Raw genomic sequence first — 21,747 nt, 5'->3', positions numbered from 1 at the left:
ATTGGATTTTCAAACTAAAGGTACATCTGCCTCAATATCAAAATGTGGTGAGCATTTGAAAGAGCAGTGGTTGCAAAACTTCAGGTAGAGAAAAGGTGATATTGCTGATCTTTTAAGTGTTGTTAATCATGAAACAGAAATATATCCACACACTTAGGCTGTTGCCGGGTCTGGAGGACCTGAGTTATAAGGAAAGATTAAGTAGGCTAGGATTATAATCCTTGAGATGTAGAAGATTGAGAGGAGATTTGATAGTATATGTATATGGTCTGTCACAAGCCTTGTGGCCCATCAGGCCAGTGCTTATGCCGGTTTCCATGGAGGTACGCAAAATTATGAGGGGTACGGAGAGGGCAAATACAATCAGGCCTTTTCCACTGAGGTTGGGTGGAACTACAACTAGAAGTCATGAGTTAGGGTGAAAGGTGATAAGTTTAAGGGAAATGTGAGGGGAAACTTCTTCACTCAGAGGGTCATGAGAGTGTGGATGAGCTGTCAGTGCAACTGGTGCAGGCGAGCTTGATTTCAATGTTTAAGAGAAGTTTGGATAGCTACATGGATAGTAGGGTTACGGAGGGCTATGGTTCCGGAGCAGGTTGATGGGAGTAGGCAGTTTAAGTGGTTTGACATGGACCAGATGGGCCAAAAGGCCTGTTTGTGTGCTGTACTTGTATATGACTCAGTGGCTACTTTATTAGCTATAGCTGGACACCTCATTAATATAAATATCTAATCAAATAATCATGTGGCACAACTCAATGCATAAAAACATGCAAGCAGTATGATCAAGAAGTTCAATTCAAACCAAATATCAGAACGGGGATGAAATGTGATCCAAGGGACTTTGACTGTGGAATGATTGTTGTCAGACTAGGTGGTTTGAATATCTCAGAAACTGCTCATCTCCTGGGATTTTCATGCACAGAAAATGGTGCAAAAAAACAAAAAAAAAACATCCAGTCCTGTGGGTAAAAACTCCTTGTTAATGAGAGGGGTCAGAGGAGAATGGTCAGACTGGTTCAAGGCAAACAGTAACTCAAGTGCCCACACATTAGTGTGGTGCAGCGGTGTGCAGAAGAGCATCTCTGAACACAATACATTGAACCTTGAAATGTATGGGTGACAGCAATAGAAGACTCAGGTACCTAATAAAGTGGCCACCGAGTGTATATATAAAGTATGGATGAAAGTACAAAATGGATAATGTGCCAAATTGAGTTCAAGTGTAACTTTTCAGCCTTCAGGCACCTCCTTCACTTATGATTTCAGAGCCAAGGTCCTGATTTCCTAATTCTGTGGTCTCCCAAGCCTCCGACTGTCAGCATACATTTCTGAGTCTCTTTCAAACCCTGCATTGCATCATGCGATTTTAATGCCTCCTCTCATTCCAGGCCTTTATGCATGTTACACTCCATACCCACAGGACTCATTTATTGTCTTGGCCTAATAACCCTACTTAACTCAGCCTACGGTAGGTTCTTGACTAGGAAATTTAGAGTGTCTTTATAGTTAGTTGCATCATATGAAAATGTAGTTTTTTAAAGAAGTCTCCCAATGATCACCAAAATTAATAATATAAATAGTGGGGCACCTTAGTAAATCACTTAAATGTAAGGCATTGTGACAAAAATATTAAATGGAGTTTTGGTTCACAAAATCTTTTATTTAAGGAATGTGGTATCCTTTTGATTTGTTGTCATATCTGTTATTGGTTTGCATGAGTTTGCTTTTTATGCAACTTATACTAATGTTGACCGTTTCATAACTTAGAAATTTAAAAATTGAAATCCCTGGGAATGTATCCACTTGTATGATCTGTTAATAAAACTTTAGTGACTTAAAACTAATGAGGAGAACTCAATGGATCTATTGATGATATGCCAGGTTAGGCTCAGTCTGTTCATTCATAGTATTAACAAATCTAAATAATTTACTATTATCTGTTTACAGCATGGAAAGTTCTAGACTTAATTTATCTGAACATAACTTTGATTTAAGACTGCTTTTCTTCCTCTCCAATTGCCCTCTTTGGGTCTGACGTCTTCGTAGAAAATCACATAATTGAAGTTAGTATTTTACAAGATTAACAACAAATGAAGTAATAAAACCAGTAAAATTATATTAGAAAGAATGTGATAGCTGGCAGTACTGATCTGCTTCACAAATGGTTTGAGGTGCTGATGGTGAAATGGTAATAATTATGGAAGAAATGCATTTTCTTTTAGAAGCTCTTTATTCAACATAAAGACATTCTTTACATATCACAACACAGAAAGACGCCATCAAGACCAACATATTTTAGATACTTCAAAATATAAAAGTATCAGTTAATCTATTTTTCAAAGTCTCTCTGCCTTAAAGATGACTCTGTTAATATTTTTGTGCAATTTCTTAAATTGGTCCAGGTAACTCCCTTCTCTTTTCCTTGCAATTCTTGTGTATGCTATTCTTCTTTTCTATCGTGGTACAAATATACTTGTTGATTCAAATGCACTGTTGCTCGGGCACTGCCACATCATCAATATTATCTGTGAACGTATTCACTTACCATTGATGTTCCTTTTGCCATCTCCAAGGAAGTTTGGACAAAAGTGAATGAGGAGCCACCTATTCAGAAATAAAGAAAAAGCTCTTGTTAAAGTTTCAACGGAGAAGCCTAGTTCAGGGAAGAGAATTCTTTTTCAGTGCACATGTTTATTATTTTTACAAATGTTGAACTGTTTTAAATTTTTGCAAAAACTATGAGCTTGTGTATAAAATGAAATTTTACTGAAACAAGAGTTCTTTTTTTGTGGTGCAGTTAGTATATTTTAGTTCTACTTTGAAGTCACAACTTTTTGCTTAGCATCACTTTTTGCCTCAATTTATTTGAGGATTTTAATCACAATTGAAAGTATATAAAAATTAATATAGTAAGTGCACCTGCCCTATCTTAATATGGATCTGGATTCACTTCCAACATTGGGCATGGTAAACGTGGCTGTTTCCCTGCCAGATATGTAGAGTTCTGTAGTATTGCTTGTAGCACAGTCTCTGCTTAAATCTCAAGTCAAGAGATTGAACAAATGCTTTCCTGGTTGTTGCAGTACTAATACTTGCCAGACAGATATCTGAAGCCATTGGGAAGTCCAAAACTTGCAAAAGTAACTTGAGATTAGGTGAATGCAGATTCTTGCTGAACTTAATGTAAAAGTGCATCTTGAATCCACAATATAGCTTTTAAAACCTGTGATCTTTTGCAAGTTTGCTTTGCAAAGAGTGAACAATTAGAATGTAAATGGTTGAGTCATTGTTTGTGATATGAATCAACATGAGGCCTAATGCCATTGAGTTGGAAGTAAAAAGGAAAGTCACAACCATCCCTCATCTTGGGCCTTGGTTAAGAAAAGCTGGGTCCTGATGACCAGTTCAGAGTCTATTCTGAACACAAAATAATCTTCAGATGCTGTTCTCAAAGGAACACTCACAATGTGCTGGAGGAACTCAGCAGGTCAGTCAGCATCAGTTGAAAAGACTAGTCGACGTTTCGGGCCGAAGCCCTTCGTCAGGACTGAAGGAAGAACTTTGAGGAGGGTTTGAAGAATGCTGGTAGTTGAAAAAAACAGTAATTTGAAAGACAAAGGAGTGGGGGAGGGGAAGCAGGGAGGTGATTGGCAGGAGAACAATGCGCAGTAGTAGAAGGAGGCGGAACTATGAGGGAGGTGACGTGAAATAGGGATAGAGGATGAGAGGGGGAGGGAATTACCGGAAGTTGGAGATTTCTATGTTCATACCAAGGGGCTGGAGACTACCTAAACCGTATATGAGGTGTTGCTCCTCCAACCTGAGTTTAGCCTCATCATGGCAGTAGAGGAGGCCATGTATGGGCATATCTGAATGGGAATGGGAAGCAGAGTTGAAGTGGGTGACTACCAGGAGATCCTGTCTGTTGTGACAACAGAGTCATTGAAAGTTGGTGGATTCATTTTTAACAATCAATGTCTTTAAAATTATTGGAGGAAAGAAAACATAGACTGGTGGATTATATAGGTTTACAAACTTCATAGCCTTGACTAGGAATGACCTGGTTCTGCATGCATTTCTAATGAGTTTGTGTAAACATGAAGTTCCATAAAGACCTATACCCATCTCAAAAATTATCCTTATAAACCTGCTGTTCAAAACAAAGACAAATATTGGTTTCATTAACCTTTCTTTTTAGAAAAACATGTTACTTGTATTTTTGAGCAGCCCTTGTTAAAAAATGAACAATTGTTAGAAAATATAATTGTCTATCTAAAATAAACGTTTGCGAAATCTGGGGATAAGGAACTTAAAGTCATCATAAGTTTGAGGTGTAACAGATCCTTTTGTGGGATAAATTGCATATTATTTTTCTAAAAACTCAATATGCATAGAAAATTTCAAGTTAAATATTTCTACTGCAAAGTTCAAGTTTTAGGCTAAGGCATTACTTTGAAAGCTTAATTTAGTCTGTGAAGGCACACGAGATATTTTAATGTGGTTAAGTATATGGCTGTAAAGTGCATTTTAATTTATTTTTGTATAAAACCAGATTGAAACAAAGTATTGTGAATATGTGTAGGATCTGAGCAAAATTAATTTATGATTGTAATATCTGCCATGTAACTTTGTAATTTGCAGTATTATCTTAAAGGCATTCCTTAGTGTTCATTAGAATCGAGTATAAAAACTTGAACAGTGATGAACTTGTCTGTTGAAGTTGAAGAATCACAGTCACTAATCAATTTGAAGGTCATATTAATCAACATTCTATTTGGTTTTACATATTTGCAAGATATCTGAATACATTGCAAATAAAATGACTTCATTCACAGTACAGCTAAACATTTAAGGCAGCTTAGTTACATCTTGATCCAGTTGCTCTGAATATGTCAGTATTTGCTCTGGAGCGGAGTCATAAAGAACTTATTTTCAAAGTCCTTGCAGAAGTTGCCAATAACTGGATTTGACTTAGTTTGGCAGCTTCTCGAGATTTAAACACTACATTTTCAGAGAAAATAGTCATATTTTGGTCAGACAGAATTTCCTGCAGTCCTGTTTACCAGGTGGGGAATCTTGGGTGCAAGCATATTGCATGGTGCAATTTGATCGTCTACCATGGTCACTTCAAAATTCCACTTTCAGGAAAGGTTTACTTCAAGGATGTTTTAGTAGTAATGTTCCTACTGTATTAGAAGTCATTTTCAAAAAATTAGACTGGACATTTCAAATATCTTGGAGACATAAGAATTTTGTTTAATTAATTGGTTTTTGTGGAATGGGCTCTCATATCCTTTTATAGATGCGAATAGAGGAATTGGACGGAACCACTGCAAGGAATATCATGGAGTCGGAGCGCTACAGCATTATAAACAGGTCCTTCAGTCCATCTAGTCATGTCCAACTGTTTTATTGTCTAGTCCTATGGACCTGCACCTAGACAGACCATAGCCCTCAGTTCTACTTCCATGAATATATGCATCCAAACTCCTCTTAAACATTGCAAAGGAACCCACATCTACCACTTCTGCTGACACTTCTTTACACACTAGCATCACCCTCTGAGTGAAGAAGTTCTTTCACAGGTTCCCCTTAAAATACTGTATTTCACCTGAACCCATGATCTCATCCAATCTCAGTAGAAAAAGCATGCTTGCATTACCCAATTTTTATCCCTCATTTTGTATACCTGTATCAAATCTCCGCTCATTCTCCTATGCTCCAGGGATAAGGTCCCAACCTATTCATCCTTTCCCTCTGATTCGGGCCCTCAAGTCTTAGCAAATTCCTAGTAAATTCTCTCTGTACTCTTTTGATCTTATTGATACTTTTCCTGTAGGTAGGTAACCAGAACTGCACACAGTATTCCAAATTTGGCCTCACCAATGTCTTATACAACTTCAACATCCCAACTCCCCTGCTCAATACTTTGATTTATGAACGCTAATGTGTCAAAAACTCTCTACGAGCCCATCTATTCATGATCTCACTTTCAGGAATTATGGACCTGTCTTCCCTGATTCATATGTTACACTACACTCCTTAGTGCCCGACCATTCACTGTGCACGTCCTACCGTGGTTTGTCTTCTCAAAGTGCAACCCTCATACTTATTCTGCATTAAATTCCATCTGCCATTTTTCAGCCCATTTTTCCAGCTGGTCCAGATCAACACAGGTGATGCCAACAGGCTGAATAAACTGATTATAAAAGCTGTCTGTTATGGGAGTCAAACTGGATACTCTGGAGGCTATGGTAGAATAAAGGACCCTACAGAAAGTCCTGGCAATTCCGGACAATGTTTCTCACCCTCTGCATGCCACCTTGGCTGAACAGAGGAGCACTTTTAGTAATAGACTAAGACAACTGCGCTGCTCCAAAGAGCACTATATGAGGTCTTTCTTACCCTTGGCCATTAGGCTCTATAATGAGTTAACCTATAGCCAGGGAAGTGGTGATCCCCTCCCGTTAGGCTGTTCGAGGTAACTTATTTACTTCTCTTCTAATGTTTATAAATCTGTGCACTTGTAATGCTACTGTGACACCATAATTTCCTTTGGGATCAATAAAGTATCTAACTGTTCTCACTGTAAGCTTTGGTCGTTTTCCTCTCTGTCCACTATGCCCTCAATCTTGGTGTTATCTGCAAATTTGCGGATCCACTTTACCATATTATCATCCAGATCATTGATAATAGATGACAAACAACAATAGACACAGCACTGATCCATGTGGTGCACCGTTAGTTACCAGTTTCCAGTCAGAGAGGAAATGATCTGCTACCAGTCTGGCTTCTGCCTCTAAATTCAGTGTTAAATTCAATTTACTATTTCATTATGAATGTCAAGCGACTGAACCTTGGCCAACCTTCCACATGGGATTTTGTCAAAAGCCTTGCTAAGGTCCACTGCCTTTCCTCCATCAGCTTTCCGGGTACCCTTGGAAAAATCCATAGGATTGGGCAGACACGGCCTCCCATGCACACAGCCACGTTGACTAACCCAAATCAAGCATTGTCTATCCATTTACTTGTATATCTTGTCCCTTAGAATACCTTCCAATAATTTATCTACAACTGACACCAGGCACACCGGCCCATAATTTCCTGGCTTGGCTGCAGAGTCTCTCTTGAACAATGAAACAACAGTAGTGATTCTCCAGTCCTCCAGCACCTCAGCCGTGGTTCAGGATGTTTTAAATACCTCTGCCAAGGCTCCTGGAATTCCTGCACTAGCTCCCCAGAATGTCCAAGAGGACACTTTATCAGGCCCTAGTGACTGTTCATTTTAACTTGCCTCAAGACAGCAAGCATATTCGTCACATTGTCATGAAACCACTTCTTAACAACCGTCAGCTAATTTCATCTAATGTTACCTGTATACCAAGACATAATATTATATAAGTAGGATTAGTTTCTTTGAGCCTTTGCCATTTGTCAAGATTTAGCAGATTTTTTTATTCACAACTTCTTCCAATACATTTACATTTCCTCATTGTCCTAAGTACCCAAAAATCTTTCAATCTTTGATTTGAATGAACTCAGTGACTGAGCCCCCACAGTGGTCTGGAGTAGAGAATTACAAGTGTTCATTACCCAGAAGGAAATTTCTTCTTATCTTCGTTCTAAGTTGTCCAACTCTATTTTCTGAAATGGTGACTCTTGGCTCAGCTATCAGAGGACACATTCTCCCTGTATCCAATCTTAGCCCTGTAAGCATTTCGTAAATTTAATTGAAATCTAAAGAATAAGGACCTGCTCTACTTGGTCTCACCTTATTGGGCATCCTTAGAGCCCACGTAGTAAATAGCATTTCCTCTGTGACAAGTGTGGCACAGTAATGCAACAGTTACTTCTACTGTTTCACAGCTCCAAGGATCCTAGTTTGATCAAAAGGGGAGATTATGGGCACTTGAGAAAGAATAGCTTGAAGGGCCAGAGAAATTAAACAGTTGAATTAATCTTTTGGGAGCTAGCATAACTTCCTCTAGTGTTGCAGTTGATAAAGAGACCTAAAGAGCACACACAGAATTGCTGTAAGATGTCTTTACTGCTGTACTCAAATCTTCTTGTAATACAGGCCAAGTTATCATTTGCCTTCATGGTTTCTGCTCTTGCACACTAGCATTCAGTGACACGTGAGACCCATTATTACCCAGTCTCTCAGCACTTTAAGAAAAAATGCTTTTCTATGTTGTGGACAATTTTAAAGAATTGCAGGCAGCGACCAACAAAAATTGGCGCTATTGTAGGTAGTGAGGCAGGTTGATTAAGACATGGCATAGATCCTCTAAAAAGTTGGGCAGACTTTTTGGAAGTCTGGAGAAAGTATGGAAGTCAATTTTAACAGATGTGCGTTGATTCAGAATCAGGTTTATTATCACTGACATGTTGTGAAATTTGTTTTGATGAGGCAGTACAGTGCAATATATAATTTATAATAAGAAATAAATATACTGTAAATATATATTCTGTATTACATATATATTCATTCAGAAGAATGAAGGGTGACCTCATTGAAACCTATTGAGTGTTGAAAGGCCTCAATGGAGTGGGTGAGTCTCAGACTAGAGGATGCATTCTCAGGATAGAGAGCCATCCTTTTAGATCAGAGATGAGGAATTTCTTCAGCCAGAGATTTGTGAATCTGTGGAATTCGTTGCCACAGGTGGCTGTTATACTTAAGGAAGAAATTGATAGATTCTTGATTAGTCACGGCATGGAGGGATATGGGGAGAAGTCAGGAGATTGGGGCTGAGAGGGAAAATGGATTACCCAGAATGAAATTGTGGAGCAGACTCAATGGACCAAATGGCCAAGCTCCTATAAGTAGTGCAAACAAAAATGAGAACAAAATATTGAGGTGGTGTTACTGGATTCATAGACTGTTTAGAATTCCGATGGCAGAGGGGAAGAAGTTTGGTAGAGAAGACTGTCAAGGATAGGTTGGATACATTCAATGTTAGAGCCCTGGGGAATGTTGATAAGCAAAAGAGACCTTGGGGTAGAAGACTATAGATGCCTGAAAGCTGCAGCACACATGAATATACTGGTGAAGAAGGTATGGGAAGCTTACTATCATTGGCTGTGGTGTATTGGCTTGGAGCATCATGCTCCAGCTTTCTGAAACATTGGTTAGGGCATACTGGAGATATTATCTGCAGTTTTGGTCACCACACCATATGGAAGAATGTGTTTGTTCTGGATAAATTATAGAGGAGTTTCACCAGCATGTTGCCTGGCCCACTGCTGTTCGAAGGAGGGATGGAAAGACTGACTTTGTTTTCCCTGGAGCAGAGGAAGCTGAAGGATGACTGGATAGAGGTATAGTGCCTATGAAAAATATTCACCCCACTTGGAAGTTTTCATGTTTTATTGTTTTATGACATTGAATCACAGTAGATTTAACTTGGCCATTTTGACACTGATCAACAGAAAAGACTTTCATGTCAAAGTGAAAACAAATCTCTACAAAGTAGTCTAAATTTATTACAATCATTAAGTTGCATAATTACTCACCCCCTTCAAGTCAGTATTTAGTAGATGTAGCTTTGCACATCTGGACACTGCAATCTTCCCCCTCCATTCTTTTTTACAAAACTGCTCAAGCTCTGTCAGATTGCATGAGGATCATGAATGAACAGCCCTTTTCAAGTCCAGCCACAAGTTCTCAATTGGAGTGATTTCTGGACTCTGACTTGTCCATTCCAGGACATTAACTTTGTTGCTTGCCTTTTGGCAAACTCTAGCCAAGATCACATGTGAGTTTTTTTTCAACAGTGGCGTTCTCTCTGCCACTCTCCCAGCTGTAATTCCATTACATCTTGGAAGGTTCAGAGACCAGACTTTTAATTCAATGTACAGAAATATTTTAGAGGTAGACGAAAGCCTCTCAGCCAATTACAATTAAATTTATTTTATTTATTTTGATTCGGAGACAGTGCGTGGAACAGGCCCTTCTGGCCCATTGAGCTGCACCGCACAGCAACCCATCTATTATCTCTAGCCTAATCACAGGACAATTTACCATGATCAGTTAACCTGCTAACCAATAAGTCTCTGGACTGATAGTAAAGAAGTTAATCAAATCTTGCCATTTACTAGGAAGCTGCAAAAATATTCTTAGAACATCAATAGTAATTATAGTGGAACAAATTGGCTGTTGAATATCCTTGCCATTGAATTTTATCATCTTCCCAGATACCAAATCTCACTTGGCAGCATTTTGTACTGTTTGCATTCACCACAACACCTCACCAAGTTGTTTTCCCTCTGCCTACACCATCGGCCCAACACTCAAGCACTAGGTCCCTTACCACTTCCCACCTGCCTACTCTACTTCCCTTATTTGATTTTATGCTCCACCTTCCTCTTGTATCAGATTCCTTCATTTTTCCCCTCTTTTGCCTCGACCTATCACCTCTTAGCCCTTGTTGCTGTTTCCATCCTTCCCTAGTTTATCAGCCTATCACCTCTCCTCACCTGTCAATCAGCTCCACTTCAGCACCATTGATAAAGGCAAGGGCATATTCTGTATCCACCTCCTGAAGAGATGGTGGGAAAGGTTGCTGTCTTGACACCATGCCACTAAGCTCTCTATCTTCTTTCTGTACTCTTCCTTACTGTTGGCCCACCACAATGGTATCATCTGCAAAGACTGATCTATCATTTATTGCCAATGCTACACATTGATAAAGTGTACATTTTTTGGTGCATATTTAAATATTAATTGTAATTTTTGACCATTTGTCTTAACGCTTAATACAAGTTCTTTCTTGGATCTAATCGAAGCATTTTTTTTTAACTTTGAATTTATGTATCTCTGAACAAGTTGTGTTGACAGATTCCTTTCCACAGTTCTGTTTCCCACATGTAATACATTGATTTTTTCTGTATCTTTCCTTCTGTTAATACAAGTCAGGAAATAGCAGCTATTTGTTTTAACAGTAGACTTTGCCTTTCACTGGTCAGTTTGGCTTCCTCTGCTATGGATTGATGTACACAGGGAAAAAATTTTAAATCTTATTTTTATATATTAGGTGATAAAAAGGATAGTTTAATGTGCAATAAATCCAAGAAAGTAGGTTTTCCTGAGAATATATAAATCGTATACAGGCTGATAGATTTGCTATACTTAAATGGTGGTAAAAGTGAGCTAAATGGCAGTTGACTGAAGCATTGTTTATTATTGATAAGATTTAATTTCAAAGTATTGATTACACTTTTGTTAGTTGAAAGTTCTAGTTCAAAATTAGTATAATTAGACAAATTGAGTCCTGTTTCTGAAAAATCAGTTTGATTCACCGAGAAGCTGTCTGCAAGGCCAACATTTATTCCCTTTTCCCAGATATTGACGAGACACCTTATGGAGGACTTTGCAGTCCTTTTATCTTAGGTTACTAAAAGTGGACACTTGGGTAATCTGCAACTGTTGGTAGTGCCATGATGTTCTTGATGGTCTTGGGCATGAGTTTTATTGGATACATTTAAGGCAGAGGGTGATAGGTTCTTGATTAGTCAGGGCATCAAAGATTATGGGGAGAATGGGTTTGAGAGGGATAATAAATCAGTCATTATGAATTGGCAGAGCAGGCTCGAAATGCTGAAATATCCTCATTCTGCTCCTATATCTTATGGTCTAACTCAGAGCCAGTTATGCTATGCTGATGGAAGGGAGAAATTGCTTAGGTTGGTGGGTGGCATCTGTTGATTGTGGAAGGTGGCAGGATAGAAGATAAGGGTGTGTGGTACCCTGCCTTTGCTCTGGGTGAGAGGAGATTGGGTGAGGTTAGGAAATGATATCGACAGGATTCAGAATTTCAACTATAGTGGAGGAGAAATCAAAATTGATGCAAAATGTTGGCGCCTCAAAAGCAGTGGTGTTGGATGGAGGCAGAGAAACTGAGAAGGGTATGATGAGAAGAGACGGTATCAGAATAGCTGTAGGAGACTGTGTTCTCAAGGAAATAGTTTTATTCAAAAAGCAGATGTGCAAAATATGAAATAAAAACAGGAAATGCTGAAACCATTTAGAGCTGAAACATAAAATCTCTTTTCCACTCTTCACAGTTGCTTCCTGACTTGTTGCATATTCCCAACATATCCAGCTTGGGTTGATAGAATATTCACAAAAAAATAATTTTAGCTGAGTCTGTTTCTAGTAGATCCAAAGCAGTGGAGTGCATTTGAGTAAACTGAGAAGTTTAATACATCTTTATCAGGTGAAAAAAAAATGATAATTTAGAAAATATATAACTATTAAATGTACAATTCATGATTAAAATTACTTAATAATGCAATGGTGTTTTCATGATCGATTTTTGTCATTGATCACAATCAACTACATAACATCTATGCAGGAAAACTCTTTGAATATTGAATTGAATAATATGCTTCGTATTTAAAGTCATGGGTTGTACAGCACATTAAAGGGACTGTTAGACCATTACATCCATGCCAACAATTGTGCCTGCCGATATTAATCTAATTTGCCTTCATTAGATCTGTAGCCTTGGTCTTGAATGTCAAATACCTGTCCTGTTGCCTTTAAATATTGTGATTACATCTGCCTTCACTGCTTGCCCTGGAAATGTTCCAGATACCAGCCACACCCTCTGATTCACTCTAAAATTCCTCCCTCTCACCTTAAACCTATGCCATCTCAGCTGTTTCCCAACCCTTCTATAGGAAAAGAACTCTTATTATCTACCCTATCTATGCCTCTCATAATTTTATATACCTCTATCAGGTCACCTCTCTTCTTACTTAGTTCCGGGGAACATAAACACTATCTGATCTCTCCTCTTATGAAGGCCTTCCAGTCCAGGCAACACTTCGTAAATCTCCTCTGCATCCTCTGCAGCGCAGTCACATCCTTCTTTGAGTGTGGCGACCAGAGCTGCAAGCAATTTTTCTTGTGTAGCTTAACGAATGTTTTGTAGAGTTGCTACGTGACATCAATATTTGCATTCTATGCTACATTCATTGAAGTCAAGCATTGCCATGTGCTATCTTCACCACCCTATCAAACTGTTGCCACTTTCAAGAAACTATGTACTTGTACCTCCGGGATCTCTGTTCACCAACACTCCGTTAGGCACTGTATAAGTCTTGCCTTTATCTGACTTTTGAAAATGAATCATCTAGCGCTTGTTGGGATTAAATTCCTTTTGCCATTGCTCCACCCAACATTCTATATCCTGATTTATAGCATTTGACAACCTCCTTTGTCTCTGTCATGCCACTAATTTTTGAGTTATTTGATAATTTAGTAATCATACCTCCTACATTCATGTCCCAGTTGTTAATATACAGTATATATTAACACAAAACTCAAAGATCCTTGTTCTACACCCTCGGTCAGAGATAACCAATCTGAAAAGCAACCATTCGCTATCATTCTTGGCCTTCCATTACCAGGCCAACTTAGGATCCAGTTTACCAGTCTGCCTTGAATCCTATGCATTCTAACTAGTAACTTTGTGCTCCTCAGAAAACATCAGTAGTAAATACTAATTATTCACATTTCAGTATTAAATGACATATTACCTTACAGATACAATAATTACACACAATAATAAAATATTTTTGTATTTTTTTAAAATGCATTTGATTATCAAAGGAATTATTTCCTGTAGCTTCGCATGGTTTTAATTCATATTTCAAGCTATGACAAGCACTGAGACCTAAGATGATGTTTCATTGAACTTGGATTAATTTAGCATGAATTTTCATGTTGAACCTTTAATAATACCATGAATTTCAGTCAGAAATACCAACCTAAGGGATTTGCAAATGATTTTACCGTGGAAATTACCAGAGGCATCAACAGTTAAATGAATAATCAGTTGATAAGATGGCTGTCTGCATTTTTTTAAAGCAAGCATTGACCTGTTTATTTTAAATGGGTTACTATCTCAGAGAAGGAATCAGAGCAGTGAATTGCTTGTGAGTATGTTAAGTATTTGTCTGATACCAAGCCAAAAATAATTATTAGAATTGAAAGTGATGTCTCAAAGAGAATTAAGTATGTTTTGGTATTTTGAATTTGCCAGAGAAAAGTGTTTTGTGATGCAAGGACACATTCAAATGCAACTATGAAGGTTGACAGCAAGGTGGAGGGTACCATTCACTTTTCCTTGTAACTGTAGATTCAGCATTGAATTTGTAATACATATAGTGAAAATTATTGTATCTTTCAGACATATGAAGTGAGTTTTTAAAAACTGCCAAAATGCCTTTTTATTGGAAGCAATGCTAATCAAGAATGTACCTCAGAAAATAGTTATAAAAATAAATTCATTAACACTATGTATTTAACACAGAAGAAAAATATGAAGTGAATTCTTTTAAGCTTAACTGGCTACTGTGAAGTACCCATCAAAATAATGAGAAAAGAAATTATAGGTACTTGAGAGACAGTAAATTGCAAGGCTAGAGGTGGGGGTGGTAAGTTGGACTGGCGTGAAGTAGGCTGGACCCAATGGAACAAACAGCCAAATAATTGTAATAATTTGTATATATTTCCCTTTGTTTTCCTCAAAACATATTTATTTTAATTTTTGTGCCTCTGATGGGGAATTCATGCTCAGTGGGACCATGGAATAGAAACTTCGGTGCATGATGTCACTATTGTGAAATGACATTTATTGTGTTAGAATTTCCAGCATTCATTCTTGCCTGGTTAGCCTTATGCACTTTAAAGCAAAGCCAGAGGGGAAATCCCTGGAAGTTTCACCTTTTTAGAATAAATTTCTTTCTCATCCAGTTGACTATGTCAAATGAGTTCCACTTAACTGTGACTCTGTATCAGCCTGCCACTGTCCCCAATTCTACATTGACCCTAGAAATGCTTGTTGATTCCAAGGATGTGTAAAGCATGACCTGACAACATTAGGAACTGATTCAGGTTTGTTTCCTTATCACACAATTTAGATTAGATTTAGATTAGGTTAAATTATTTGTTTTAAAAAGATTGTTGATGGGGAAATTCTCCAGTTGACTGACAGTCAAGCTTCACCCAGTTCTTTAAGAGTTAATTCACTATCCAGTAACTTTGATAAGTCTACAGGCATAAGCATGAAAATCTCAATGGCCATTGGTGAGAATATAAGAGGGTGCAGGCAGATACAGATGTTTATGTTTTGGAATGTCCATCTATGTCTATGCCTATTCAGCACTGTCAGTGCTATTAGGAATGGATTATAAGTGTTACCACTGGACCAGATTGATGGATTGATTGGTAGGAAATCTTAAGTTTTCAGAAGTTCAAATTTAATTCATATTAATAATTTATTTCTACAAATGTTAGGTGGTTGTTTGAACAAAGCACAGTTCCCATTAAAAAGGAATTGGGAGTCTACGTTTATTACCAGATCAGGGCCATTTTTATACATTTAGCATAGATTTGAACATAAATTGTGACACAGGCGGGAAAGCTAAGAACATTGGAAAGCTTATTATCTACAGTATTTTAAAAGTAGTCACAAGATTGCAAGAAACCATACTAAGGATGAAAATTTAATCAATCATTAATATAACAAACATGAGAAGATCTGCAGATACTGGAAATCCAAAGCAACATACACAAAATGCTGGAGAAACTTAGCAGGTCAGGCAGCACCTATGGAAAAGAATAAACAGTCGACATTTCAGGCTGAGACCCTTCTTCAGTACTGAGAAGGAAGGGGGAAGAAGCCAGAATAAGAAGGTGGGGGAGGGAGGGGAAAGAGGGTAGCTAGAGGGTGAAAGGTGAAGCCAGGTGGATGGGAAAGGTCAAGGGCCAGAGAGGAAGCAATCTGATAGAAAGTATGGTGGACCATAAGTAAAAGGGAAGAAGGAGAGGACGCAGGGGAAAGTAATGGGCAGGTGAGAAGAAGCAACAGGTCAGAGTGGGGAATGGGGGGTGGTAGTTTGTTTATCGTAGGAAAAAGCTATATTAATACCATCAGGTTGGAGGGTACCCAGATGGAATCTAAGGTGTAACACACACAAAATGCTGGAGCGACTCAGCAGACAGGGCAGCATCTATGGGGGGGGGGGGCGGCGTGAAGTACAGTCAGCTTTTCAGGCTGCTGCAGATTCTCTCTTGTTTGGAATCTAAGGTGTTGCTTCACCCTGAGAGTGGCATCATCTTCATTTATTCTTTGGACTAGAAATGCCAAGCTCCTGCAGGAAGAGAAAAAGCAAAATCATGCTAGTAAGCATTGTTTTGAAAGATCAAAGTTATCAGAAAATGTTAAAAATTGAAATAGTTGACTAAGGTAAACACCAGTGCTTAAATATTTGAGTAGCAGGCTACTAAATTAAAGAGGGAGGCTGAATAAAGGTAAAAGTGGAAACACGGAGAAGCAAAATGAAAATTTTACTCACAACTGTGGTGGCCATATTAGAAAGAATAAAGATGGAGAAAAAATAAATAGCCTAAAGAAAATTCTACTGATAAAGGCGTTAATCGTTTCACTTTTGCTCCAGAGTAGAGAAATATATAAGAAACAGCAGAAAACTAAGATTTAAGCTGTATGCTGTTGTTCATCAAGAATTTTAAATCTATACAATTTCTTTACCACTCTCCAACTCTTAAGCGAACTGATACTGAAACTATTTTCAACCCGAGTTAAATGGCTCCTTATAAACTTTATTGTATTCATGCTTTCCTCTTTTTTCCCATTCCTTCATGCCCATTCTTCTATCTGCTTATATCACTGACAATTTTGTTGCTTTATTTTTACAAAACACAGGCACTAGCAAGCTCATGCCTTTGCAATCCCATGCCTTTACACTATGCTTGACTGTCCATCTACAGCCTAACTTTTTGAAGCAAAGCCTAATTTTGGCACAGATAAGGAGATGGCTAGAGTGGATTAACCTCTCCAGCATGCTGGAAAAGGAGGGAGAGCATTGACACAATACTGATAGGTGATAAACTGTAATCAGAATCAGAATCAGGTTTAATATCACCAGCATATGTTGTGAAATTTGTTTTCATGCGGCAGAAATTCATTGCAATACATAATAAAAAAAACTGTAAATTACAATAAGTATTTATATATTTAAAAAGTTAAATTATATAAATAGTGCAAAAAGAGGGGGGAAAAGTAGTGAGGTAGTGTTCATGGGTTCAATGTCCATTCAGAAATCTGATGGCAGAGGGGAAGAAGCTGTTCCTGAATCATCGAGTGTGTGCCTTCAGACTCCTGATGGAAGCAGTGAGAAGAGGGCATGTCTTGGTTCATGGGGTCCTTGATGATGGATGGTGCCTTTTTGAAGGATCTCTACTGGAAGATGTCTTGGATCCTGGGGAGGCCAGTGCCCATGATGGAGCTGACTGAGTTCACAACTTTCTCTAGTGTACTTCGATCCTCTGCAGTAATGCAGCTAGTAGAATGCTCTCTATGGTACATCTGTAGAAATTTATGAGTGCCTTTGGTGATATATCAAATCTCCTCAAACTGCTAATGAAATATGCTGCTGTTTTGCCTTTGTAATTGCATTGATATGCTGGGCCCAGGGTGGACAGGATAGATCCTCAGAGATATTGACACCTAGGAACTTGAATTTGCTCACTCTTTCCACTACTTATCCCTCGATGAGGACTGGTGTGTGTGCCCTCGTCTTACCCTTTCTGAAGTCTGTGATCATTTCTTTGGTCCTACTGACACTGAGCGCAAGGCTGTTGCTGTAGCACCACTCAACCAGCTGATCTTTTTCACTCCTGTACGCCTTCTAGTCACCATCTGCAATTCATCAGCAAATTTATAGATGCCATTTGAGCTGTGCCTAACCATGCAGTCTTGAGCAGCACAAAAAAAACATCAAGCCAACTTAAACACAGGCGATTCTGCAGATGCTAGAAATCAAAAATGATACACACAGAATACTGAAGGAACCAAGCATGTCAGGGAGCATCTATGGAGAGAAATTGGGAGTGTACATTTTGGTCCAAGACCCTTCATCAGGACTTGGCTAACTTAAGTAGTTGGCAATTTCTGTTTGTGTTCCTGTAGGTGTTACCAACTAACATTCGTCACGTGATCTTTAAAAAGTGATTATTTATTTTGCTAGAACAAAGCATGTTTTAATATTTTTGCCACACTTTTCACCAGTCCGGTGCAAGTTCCAATACCTTACTACTTTCACTTGCCAGCTATTTTGTATCATTACCACATAGCTAAAACATTTTACTTCCATATAACTTCTGAGGAATATTTGTCTGAAAATAAGTTTTTGTAGTTCAGCTTACAACAGCTGTTGAAGTGTAGACAGCTTATGTTGCAGTGAAATCTGATATAACTCAGGATATGCTTCCAAGCCCTTCGATTAATGTAAATTTGGAGTAGTTGTTGTGAATGGTCAATCAAGTGGTTTATTGCTGCAGTCGTACAATATTAACTGTTCAATCAGTTTACAGATTGATTGCACACATTTTCATCTGTTGTAACTCAATTCCAGGTTGAATTGTCACCTTTGTGGGAGAAACAAAATGGCATTTTAAAGACCCTGTGTACTTTGATCATTTTCAACATTTCTTTCTGGTCTTGTGATACAATTCAAATTGTTTTAGCAGAACCTGAAGGCCTGAATCAGGGAATTGTTTTTATAGTCGGTTGCTGTGGCAATTCTCAGCCTTGCATGAAACTATCCTCTCCTGGGAAACAAAACTTGTGCAGCTGTCTTTGGCCTATTGACATCAAGTATGTCTATTATGGGGCCTCAGTTGAAAAGTTTTTTCTGACTTTGTTACTATTATCTGAGTAGGATAGACAAACAGAATACATTTTGAGTTTACACAAAATTGTCACATATCCTTTTGTGAATGGCACAAAGGTTAAGTTTTCTGTAGATTTGAGTAATTCACTACATCAGATAAGGTCAGTAATGCTGTTTTCCTTCTGTCAAGTACTGTGAAATAAATATTTTCAATTGAAATGTTTAAAATGGATTTTAATTTCTATCTTCTGATAGATTGTTTACTGAAAGTATGTGATAGGATTGAAAGCATTGCAAAATCTGGTATCACTGTAACCCTGAATTTTCAGAGCACTATGCTCTCTCTGATTATCTAATTGGTAGTGAGTGTGGTTATCTGAGAAGATGGGCCTTGTCTGGATGAATGGGGCCTTTCAGGCAGTTCCCATTGGAGCAGTAAAAACAGCAGAGCAATAGGGCCTGTGCCAGGTGACCAGCACCGTATTTTGTATTGACTATACAGCTCGGCTGGAATGAAATTACCAGTTCTAAAACTTGGACCTTTGTCTTTGACACTCATAATAATCACTGCAAATAACTGAAATTGGTAATTATTAATAATTTGTTGCATGACAGCTGCAAAATTGTTCTATGTTAGGAGTAGATTCTCAGTAAGGCAGCTTTACTTTTTATGGTGTGCTGCAGTACCACAAAGTAGTAGAATATACTTCACAGTTTAGCCAAGTGTACCTTTTTCAGCAAAAAGCAAAGAAAAGTCTTGTAAAAGTGAAATCAAATGAGAGATTAGGAAAGTAAAGAGAGTGTATGAAGCCAGATGGGCAACACACAAAATGATGGAGGAACTCAGCAGATCAGGTAGCATCTATGGAGGGAAATAAACAGTTGGTGTTTCGTGTCGAGCCCCTACATCAGGACTAGAAAGGAAGGGAGAATCCAGAAGGGGGCTTCTACCTACCGAAAGGTGAAAGAGTGGATGTGGAGAGGAGTGTCTAAGACCAGAGGACACAGTCTCAGAATAGAGGGGTTTGTTTTTAGATCAGAGATGAGGAGGAATTTCTTCAACCAGCAAGTGGTGAATCTGTGGAATTTGTTGCCACAGGCAGCTGTGGAGGCCTAGTTTTTATGTATATTTAAGGCAGAGATTGATAGATTCTTGATTGGTCGGGGCATGAAGGGATATGGGGAGAAGGCAAGAGATTGGAGCTGAGCGAAAGATTGGAAATGGCAAAGCAGACTCAATGGGCCAGGTGGCCTAATTCTGCTCCTATGTCTTATGGTCTTTCCCCCTTCCTTTCCAGTCCTGATCATCCCAAAAAGTTGATTGTGTATCCCCTGCATAGATGCTAAATGACTTGCTGACTTCCTCCAGCAGTTTGTGTGTTGCTCTGGATTTCCATCAGCTGTAGAATCTCTATTGTTTATGAAGCAATACTGATGTGCAATAGCACAGAAAATCTAAATCCAAAGGCTTTTAACAAGTTTGAAAAATAAAACAAAAAATTTAACAAAAGGATGACTAAGGATTGAGTAGGGCCTCTTGGAGAGCAAAAATGTAATCCATCTGTGGAAGCAGAGGATGTGGGTGGCATTCCTGTGAAAATCTTGCAATTATGTTCACAAAAAGGGGGGAGCATGCCAATGTTATAGTTAAGAAAGACAAGTGTGAAAATACTGGCCAGGATAAATGTAATAAAAAGAGGGATGATTAAAGGGTTTACTGTGTTTGAAAATGAATAAATAGCTTGGCTCAGATTAAATATACCCCAGAAACCAGAAAAGAAATTATGGAGATTCTGACGTATTTTTCAATTCCACTGGCTACTGGAGATGCACCAGTAAATTTGAGGGCTGTTAGCAGTTTACTAATGTTTAAAAAAGAGAGGAAGAGATAAATTAGCTATTTTTTTTGAGGAAGTAACAGCGATTGAGGGCAGTATATTTGATGATGTCTACATTGATTTTATCAATTCTTTTGACAGTGTCTCATAAGAGCATGGAAAATTGGTTTTGAAATTGTATTAGTGACAGCGTGCAAAGTGTAATGGTGTTTTTATGACTGCAAGCATGTTACCCGTGATCAGTCCCTACTATATTTATTCATGATTTAGTCTTTAATGCATTTCCGGTCAAGATGGCACCAAGCTGTGATGTGCGTTGAGGTTGTGGCTGAGACTTAGTTGTTTTTTAGGTTCATAAGGATGATTTTGGAGAGAGAGTGGAGAGTTAATGGTCAGGTGTCCTGTTCCTCACATGGCGCAGGACACAATCAAAGGTAGTGATAAATGAGTTTTGGGTGTTAGGTGAAAGATATGTTCCTGTGACTGCTTAATCACGCTGTGTGAGGATGTTCTCAATTTTGACTCTTGTCACTGCAGTTTAATGAAAAACATTTTGCAGTACTAACTAAGATATACTATTATAAATCACTACGGCTGTGTTAATACTTAAAGTATAAGTTACGAAAATGATTGCCATTCTTTTAAATGTTTAATGCTATCTTTTCCGAGCTTCTGATTCCATCTACTCTACACTAGCATTTTTTGACTCCTAGTTGAAGTAGTTAAGCTGGGGATATCTTCTTCACTAATGAGCCCTTTTAACAGATAGCAGCAAATACAATTTTTAAAAAAAGAGACAACAGTTGTTTTATTATCTCTTAAAAATGTGGGGCTGTGTATTTACTAACCTTTCACAAAGATGGCAAATAGTTTGAAGACTAACATCAGCAAAGACAATCATAAAAACTATGCAATAAATGAACTTGCATAATAATTTTAAGGCTACTTTAGCTATAATAAATGACAATTATTCTCTTTCACTCTTTTCAAAAGGTGACACTGAACTTGAGACCCATTTCCTCAATTGAAGTCCATCAGAAGTCTGTGGTATTTGTGTTGAATTCCCCAAGACCTGTGGCTTGGATTATAAAGGCAAAGCAGCTGGCACCAGAAGTAAAACGTTTGTTCCACGTAAGTTGATATGACTCAGTTAACAAGACACAAAAAGAAAGTAGATGGTGTGCGATATAAAGAAAGTTGA

At 38.2% G+C, this 21,747-nt stretch overlaps 1 protein-coding gene and 1 long non-coding RNA gene across 5 annotated transcripts in view; one reads left to right on the top strand and one right to left on the bottom strand.

The window, feature by feature from the left end:
- Positions 1-21,747, top strand: part of tgfbr3 (transforming growth factor, beta receptor III) — a 158,829-nt gene that overhangs the window by 58,507 nt on the left and 78,575 nt on the right. For all 4 annotated transcript variants that reach the window (XM_072273419.1, XM_072273420.1, XM_072273417.1 and 1 more), the window contains one exon: positions 21,540-21,677. In XM_072273419.1, the coding sequence (XP_072129520.1) occupies positions 21,540-21,677 (138 nt within the window). The remainder of the gene's footprint in view (positions 1-21,539; positions 21,678-21,747) is intronic.
- The window catches only part of LOC140205773 (uncharacterized), a 139,890-nt gene continuing 134,226 nt past the window's right edge, over positions 16,084-21,747 (bottom strand). Inside the window, exon 3 of the long non-coding RNA XR_011887966.1 lies at positions 16,084-16,167. This is a non-coding gene — a long non-coding RNA (uncharacterized lncRNA). The remainder of the gene's footprint in view (positions 16,168-21,747) is intronic.

Source organism: Mobula birostris, chromosome 12, assembly GCF_030028105.1.
Source record: "Mobula birostris isolate sMobBir1 chromosome 12, sMobBir1.hap1, whole genome shotgun sequence".
In the NCBI taxonomy this organism is placed as follows: Eukaryota; Metazoa; Chordata; class Chondrichthyes; order Myliobatiformes; family Myliobatidae; genus Mobula; species Mobula birostris.
This window is presented reverse-complemented; position numbering and strand designations above follow the sequence as displayed.